The sequence below is a fragment of the Populus trichocarpa genome, chromosome 11 (genome assembly GCF_000002775.5).
Source record: "Populus trichocarpa isolate Nisqually-1 chromosome 11, P.trichocarpa_v4.1, whole genome shotgun sequence".
In the NCBI taxonomy this organism is placed as follows: domain Eukaryota; kingdom Viridiplantae; phylum Streptophyta; class Magnoliopsida; order Malpighiales; family Salicaceae; genus Populus; species Populus trichocarpa.
Genome location: NC_037295.2, coordinates 4,675,046 through 4,682,829, shown reverse-complemented (window position 1 = coordinate 4,682,829; position 7,784 = coordinate 4,675,046). Strand labels below are relative to the sequence as shown.

The following is a 7,784-nucleotide window of genomic DNA, read 5'->3' as shown; positions in this document are numbered from 1 at the left end:
AAATTTGTATTTTTCATGCTTCGACTCTACAACATCACAGTAAATAGCTTATCTGCTAGGCTATGTAATGCTCCGACCACCATAGTAATGGCGAAAAATTAAATAAATAGAAGTTTTTCAAGTTGAAAATCTATTTTCAACCGATTATCATTAAAAAAATGAGCACAAATGCCACCACAGTTACTTCTTTGTTGACTCATTTTACTTTTTAGCTTACTTGGTATGCAGCAGTAAAAGAACGCTCCTTTTCCTTACTATTTGGTGTCATTCACAAGCAAATATCAACAATCCATCATCAGAATATTGCTTTCATGCTTTGAGAGGTTTGAATTCAAAAGGGAAACGCAAGGGGAAAAGAGTATAAATTGTAAACTTAAATACTGTGAAGCAGAAAGAGGACGCACCTGGAATCGAGCTTCTCTTTTGAATTACTGGTGCAAATTACAAATTCCTACAAGAGTATGACAAGATATAGCAATGGAATCGAGCTTCTCTTTCGAATTAAAATTAATCAAACTTTGAACGGCAGAGAAGGAAATTAGGGTAAAAATTTAGCAGGTGAGTTAGTATATATATCCCGGGTCTCACCCGGGTCAGGCCGGGTCACCCGGGTCTGGCCGGGTCGCCCGGGTCAGGCCGGGTCTGGCCGGTTTTTTCCTTGCACCGGTCTTTTGTATTACCCGGCCCGGTCCAGGCCCCGGGTCGACCGGGTCCCGGGTCGACCCGCCGGGCCGGGCCGGGTTTAATAACTATGCATCTATGCAGTAGTGATAAGTGCTCATCTGACTCCAGATGGCAGGTCTTTGAATGCGGTTAATGATTGTTTTTTTTAAATATATTTTTTTATTTAAAAATATATTAAAATAATATATTTTTTATTTTTAAAAATTATTTTTAATATTAATACATCAAAACCATTTAAAAATATAAAACATTAATTTTAAATATATATCTTTTTAATTTTAACTAATATCTATTTAAGCCACAATCCCTCTGTATCCGGTAGAATGTATTTAATATTACGATTCAAATATGCTTGTTAAAATTTTTTATTTAAAATTATATTTTTAATGTACTAATATTTAAAATAAATTTAAAAAAATTATTTTAATATATTTTTTTAAAAAAACATTTTAAAATATAACTATACTAACACCTATGCATTCTGACTCAACCAAACTGTACTCCCATTTTGAAAAGTCAGAATCGATTCAATTATTGAATTATACTCCCTCTAAAATATTTTGATGTTAGATTCAGCCACCTTCTGATGCTGTAAGTTCAGAAATTATGTATGATTTTACTGATTCTTATTAAATTTCTGAAATACGAAAACTATTTAAAAGATATATTTATTATTAAAACTAAAAACCAAAAACATTCAGAAATCTAATCTCATGCTCTAAATTTTTTCTTAATCTTCCCATCATGTAACATTTAGTAGGCTATAAGGTGTATTTAAATTCCATTACATATATTTGGGATAGTTTTTTTTTTTTTGTTTTTTCCTCAATTTTGGCTATAAGATGCGAATGGATTTGCTGTTACTATTAGTTGAGCAGATATAAATCGCTTGGTTGAAAAATGCAGATATAATTTTGATAGCTACATATTTAATGAGGTGTCCTGTTGCCTTCAATGCAGGTTGATGCTTCAATTACTCCACATATTGTGTCCTAATTAAGGTAAAGCTTCTTCTGATCAACCATTGGGCTGGTGGGCAGAGACTCCATTGACCTGAAGTCATAAAATTGTCCAGCTTATTCTTCACTTTGGACTGTTTTATTGGTCGATCAGATCACAATAAAGGGTTGTAAAAAATGGCGGTAAGTTAAGCGGTTGAGCATCTTGGTGGTGATTGTCAATTGCTAGTTAAAGAAAGACTGTCTATGGGGGACCCGTGAACCATTCATTGTCTCTAGTTTAAGGAAGAATTTGGAGTGAACTCTCATTGGACTTGTCATACACATTTTCTTACTTAACGTGAATAATTAGGTTCCCTGTGGGACTGTTAGCATCTTCTTCTTCTTTCATTTCATTCCATGAGGCCAGAGCTGTAGAAAACAGGCATCATGGCAGCTGAGGTAAGATTACTTCTTCTTTGTGTTGGTTCTTGTTTTGTTGCATGTCAAGCTTAACATATTTCTACTAGTATGTTTTGTTAGTTCCAGTCTTTTAAGATTCTCCTTCTTCCTTCCTTCTTTTCTGGGAAAACTTGTAGATATCTCTTCTGGATTGTATTGCTGGTAAAGACTTGAGTTTCTCTTGAGGACTGAGATAGCACAGAGAATCCCCTGAAATGGAAAATTATAATTGATTCTGCTATGAGAATTCATTTGGTGGCCCATGGAATTGATTTTTGGAGAGTAATCTTCATTAGTTTACTGATGATTACGATTTGACATGTGTGATTTACATGCTCCAACAAATAAAGGAAATCGAGAATGCAAATTGCTGATTGCAGCTGTATGCAATGATTATTATATCAGCAAAGCAGATGACCAATGGATGTGTGTACCAAGAAGAGGCATTTGCATCTCTAGTGCTTTTTCAAAGTTTTTGATGCAGAAACTAACATTATCAGTCTTATACATGGAAAGCCTGAAGAATAATTTGCAGTTCGTATGGATGTTTATAGTGAAACCCACGAGAGATCCCATTTATTGCTCTCTTCTCAACATATTGTATATTGAGATAAGAAATATGCCCACCATTTGGTGATTTGTGGTTTGAAACTTCAACATGCATTTATACCCTTCCTCGGTTTTGGAGATGTCCGCCCTAGAATGTCTTGAGTTTGTGGTCTGAGTGCCAAAACCTCAAATCTGAAGACAGCTTGTGGGCTTGCGGAAGGAACATTGTTTACATGTAAATTTATGCTCAGTTATTGTCTTAGCAGAGAAAACTGCATATAATAGCAGAGGAAGGGTTTGTACTTGTAGAATCATTTTACTCAGTGCTATTCTAATTGGTATTAAACATTAATTTATCACTCATTGGATCTTGGAATTATGGATATAAAATTCCAGACACCGTCTGTAGTTACAGAGTCCTCACTGTATGCTAGTGATCTTGAAGTTCTTTATATAACCCGCCACAACAATTACCTGTCGATTAAGTTTTCAGACTTGGGCTGTTCCTCTTTAGCATCTTTCTGCTAAAGAGAGAGTGCAAATGCTGCCACTTCCGGGATGATGCGTCCTTTTCTAATCACAAAAAGCACCCACCTAGTTGTTATCGTGTTTGCTTAGTTCTTCCATTCAAAGCCAACGATTAATCAATCAGAAGCATTTGCATGATTTTCCATAATATGCTTTTTAAGGGAGTGAAACATGTAAGACTTCAATGCTTTTAGAATTTTCCTTGAAAATAGGAGGTGTTAGAGCAATAATTTCTACAGATGTGGACTAGCTAGCCTTTGTCTTGTAGTCATCTTGCATTTCTTTCATCTTCTTTTGGTAAGAAATAAATTGGGAAATTTATTAGAGTTGAATCTTCAACTCCATCAACTCTAAATTCTTTGTTATAGTTTTTCAAGGGCTGGACTATGATAGCTTTCTATTTGACCCTGTCATTTCCCTTTTCTGTAGTTTTTCAGTTTTCTTTGGACATGGTTAAGGATCCTGGCCTGCTGTTAACTTAGAATGTCCAGATGCCATTGATTTTTATTGGCTACATATCGTGGTGTTAGTCAGTAGGTGATTGATCTGGTTCAGCTATGTGTTGATTAACTAGTGCCTATACCCAGGACAATGAAACATCAAATGGATGGCCACTCGGCCTGATGAACACAAGACTTCGAGTGATGGAGAGCATACAGGCAGCTCCAGTAGAACCGTATTCCTTGCGCATACGCTCATCTAGTTTCTCTTCATTCTCATCTTCCAACCTTGACACTGAGGTAAAACTCTGCTTTTCCACCTCCTGTTGTTCTTGATACAAGTGTGTACATGTGCTGTGGCATGTGACTCTGCGTTTTTTATTCATCCCAGTAGCTAGATTGGTAAGCTGAACCTTCCATTTTGAACTTCGCCCACAGGAATTATTTCTGAATGACTTGTAAAATGGATATATATCCATCTCTTCATAGGACATATAGTAGAGACTCCGGGAAAAGAATTCTGAGAAGTACATGCTTTTCTGGTGCTTCTCTTACTCTTCTCGTTGTTTCCAATTGTCTTTTCCTAGCATATTTCTTGCTTTCAAACTAGTACTTAAACCAAATCACTGATCATGTGAAAATTGAGAAAGCAATCAAACTCTTCATCGACTTCCAAAATAAATCACTAAGAACCTCTGCTGCATCAGAGGTTCATCGTAAGTTGTTTCCACGGGAAGTGAGCCTTGTGTTGCATTTTTTTTTACAGTCATCAGCATCCTTCTTCCAAGACAACAGTGTGCCGCTGGGCAGGCTGATTGGAATTCGACCGGGGAATGGAGCTTTGTATTTCCCAAGGAGAGTCCATGTAGATGAACGAGAAAAGATAGGCATAAGAGCTATAAGGGCTGCAAGTTCTGAAGTCTCTGGAGCACGCAGGGCAGATATGTCTCAAGGGATCTGCATTCCTTTACTATTTGGCACCCTAGAAAAGATGAGCAGAAGTAAGAGCAAGTCGAGACAATGATTTAGAAGGATTTGAAGGGAAATAACATCGGTGGCATACATCGTTTCCGCTCACTCCTGCTCTGCATTTAGAAGGATTTATTGTAAATTGAACAGCAATATCCATTTCACATTTCAGTAAAGCATCGATCCACTGTTGGCAAACTCAAAGTTCCTTGTACAGACTTGCTGGTTTCTCTTCTGCTTTGCTAAATCAGCTGAATGAAACTTGATTTGCTTAGTCCTTGCGGTAGTATATTCCACAATAGCTTGGGAATGAGATGGATACTAGAGATAAGGTGGAGAGCAAAACTTTTGGAAACCATCTCAAAATCAAAATCAAAGGTGACAATTACAATAATTGCTACTATACATGTATAATTGTTAGCTAGTTCAATTCATACAAGTTCCGGTTCAACCTGACGTAATTCCTGATAAAAACTATGAATGAATATTTATCGTGGAGGGTCTGTGAACAAGACAGCAATGCACCTTGAGTAACTTGTAATTTCTCAATAAAACATTGAACGTAAAGATCACGTCAAGAAGGCCATATTAGAAAACAAAAGGAGTACAGTGACCAAATGTAACATAAACCCAAACTACGAGGACACGCCATTTCCCTCGTACAAGTACATACACACAACGCTCACAACCCTATTTTTCACTTCAGCTGCCAAAACCCCAAGAAACAAATTCTTACACCCTAACCCCAAATAGCCATGTCCGCCACCGCAGCTGCCAGGTCTTTCCTCCGTTCTACAGCCACCAGAACCTCTGCGGCTGCCAGACTAGCGTCCGCACCCAAACCTGGATCCAAACCAGCTTCTTCGCCATTTCGCATCTCCAAAGAAAGCCCTCTCTCTCATCGTATTTTCAGGTACCCAAAAAAATCAACCCACCACTCATTTATTGCTATTATCTTTTTTCCTACATTTTTAAATTCAAGTTTTGATTTTTTTTGTGGGCTTTGAATTTGAAAGGTCGCCAGTGGAGATGAGTTGCTGTGTAGAGACAATGCTTCCATACCACACTGCCACTGCCTCCGCATTGCTTAATTCAATGCTCTCCGTCTCTCGCCGCTATGGTTGGACCCCTGAAGGTAAATTTTGTGTATTTTTATATGAAATGATTGGTTGCATCTTTCGTTGATTTACAACTTTCTTCTATGGTATGTAACGTGTGAATCTTGATTTGTACACAAGCTGTGGAATAAGTTTTGTGGCCTGTTTGACATTTCCCATTTTGTCCGGGTGGAATATGAATTATATTTTATGTTAACATATAGATTTTGATGAGGGAATATTTGACTTAATTGCAAATTCTATTAGGCTGTCGGTGGTTTTTTTTTATATGGAGTTTTGTTATGGTAGCTGCTAGTTTCTCTTCTGTTTGATGTTATATAAGTTTGTATTCTGATACCTTGTAAAACCCTTTTTGAATTAGGTGTTTAGGGAAGTGAGGGCAACTTTGAAGGCTTAGAAATGTGATTGGTTTGAATAAGATCAGGAAGGGCCTTCTGTACTGAAATCGTTGTGATGTGAATCTTGTCTTATTTATGCGTTAAGATTTTTTGGGTTTTTAATAATCTGGCCTCTTTCTCTTTGCTTCTCTCCCTTGCAAAATGAAAGAATGTTTGTTCTTCTATCCTTTTGTAGGGCAGGGCAAGCCTAGATGAGGATCAAGCCATGAAAGATGGGAATCATTTGAGTTTCTTTTGTTGTCAACTTTTGAAAGTATTGGAGAATGCTAGTCTTGTGTAAGATTAGGGTGGTTTTTTTCTAGAGATGGGGTCAAAAGTTGAGAGATTGACCAGTTTCATCTAATGTCATGGAGTTGTGGAATTCATTTATTCCTCAACCACTGAAGTTGATTTTTCATCTGTGTAATGAGTTTGCTAGATTCATGTTATAAGAAGTACTCTCAAATGACAACTGATCACCTTTAATGGTTCCATAATGAATTAAGCAATTTTCATTTGAGGCAGTACTGATGTTTCTATATGTTTTCATTATTCATTCGCTGAAACTAAGTTACTAATTTGATGCTATATTGTAGTGTAGAAACATTAGATGGGATTGAACGCTGTTTTCCTGTTTGCTGACTTAACCAAAACCAAGGCATTTCTTTCATTCATATTCATGCAAGTGTAGGTATAAAGGAACCACACTAATTTGTTGTATTCACTCAGATTGCAATGACGATCTATGATGACTGTCAGAGGGATCGAGCAAATTTTGTACAAGCACATTATGAGAAGGTGGTTGAATAAAGCTTGTATTAGGATTTTACATGCTTCTTGCTGTTTATAAACCTAAGAACGTAATGGAGGATAATTTTGATTGCCCAAGAAGCATGAAGAGATCAGTCATATATTGGTACATGGTTGTGTAATTTGAAGATCTTTTAGTAGAGCTCCAATCTACACCCCTAACTTAATTTCCCGGAGCTAGATTGTTCTCATTGCAGCTTAATTTGTTCAAAAGTTTTCTTTTTATGCGATGGTGTATTGTTCTTACATGGTCTTCAATTCGTCTGATCACTACTTGTTAGCTTTGTGTGGCTCGAGGAATTTTCCAAGTTGCCACTCTTTAGTTCACTGTCAAACATCTTCTTGTTGGTTTTATTAATATCCAACTAGCAATTACTTGAAAGTAAAATAGTGACACATTTCTCCTCATTCCTCTTGTATTGTAGATGGATGATTGTTCTCTGTTTGGGTGCGGTGCATTGAACGTAGTTTTTCATGATTTCAGTGGACTGTGTTAGACTTTGCTTGAGACATTGTTGTCCTTGGTGGAATGATAAAAATCTGAAGGTTCTGCAAGCACCTTTTGAAGTAGGTATCTCATGGATATAGATGCATTTCTGTATTTTTCAATTGCTGAACGGTAGTAAAATGCTCGATTTAATCTTTTGATGCATGTTAGCGAGAATCTCGACGCCACCATTTAATTATTATTTTTGCAATATGCGTGTAAATTGCTGCTGGTTAGATAAGTGACTGTTCTGGGTGGAGCTATACATGAACGAGGGTGACTACATCGGCCTGGGGCCTAGAGCCCCTAGGCCCTCTTTCCTTCGGTCTTTTTTGGCCTAAAAGCATGGCTTCTGTTCATCATGCGGCCACAAAAGTTATGATAATCTGGCAGATTTTGGCCATATCGAATTTCTTTTCTTT

General features: G+C 37.0%; 2 protein-coding genes across 4 annotated transcripts; both read left to right on the top strand.

Moving 5' to 3' along the window:
• The first annotated feature begins 1,644 nt into the window (after nucleotides 1-1,644).
• On the top strand, nucleotides 1,645-4,844 carry LOC18103063 (uncharacterized). Its single transcript, XM_006377345.3, has 3 exons — nucleotides 1,645-2,084; nucleotides 3,749-3,901; nucleotides 4,368-4,844. The coding sequence occupies exons 1-3, from the start codon at nucleotides 2,073-2,075 to the stop codon at nucleotides 4,623-4,625; spliced, it is 423 nt and encodes a 140-aa protein (XP_006377407.1). The 5' UTR covers nucleotides 1,645-2,072; the 3' UTR covers nucleotides 4,626-4,844.
• A 398-nt stretch (nucleotides 4,845-5,242) lies between these two features.
• LOC18103062 (protein NUCLEAR FUSION DEFECTIVE 6, mitochondrial) lies at nucleotides 5,243-7,283 on the top strand. Of its 3 annotated transcripts, none has more exons than XM_006377343.3 (3): nucleotides 5,243-5,483; nucleotides 5,587-5,705; nucleotides 6,262-6,589. In XM_006377343.3, the coding sequence occupies exons 1-3, from the start codon at nucleotides 5,326-5,328 to the stop codon at nucleotides 6,279-6,281; spliced, it is 297 nt and encodes a 98-aa protein (XP_006377405.1). In that variant the 5' UTR covers nucleotides 5,243-5,325; the 3' UTR covers nucleotides 6,282-6,589. The 3 variants fall into 3 exon arrangements, with proteins under 3 accessions (XP_006377405.1, XP_006377404.1, XP_006377406.1); XM_006377342.3 differs by lacking the exon at nucleotides 6,262-6,589 and adding an exon at nucleotides 6,795-7,283 and having other exon boundaries at nucleotides 5,245-5,483; XM_006377344.3 differs by having other exon boundaries at nucleotides 5,246-5,483; nucleotides 6,050-6,589.
• Nucleotides 7,284-7,784: the final 501 nt, after the last annotated feature.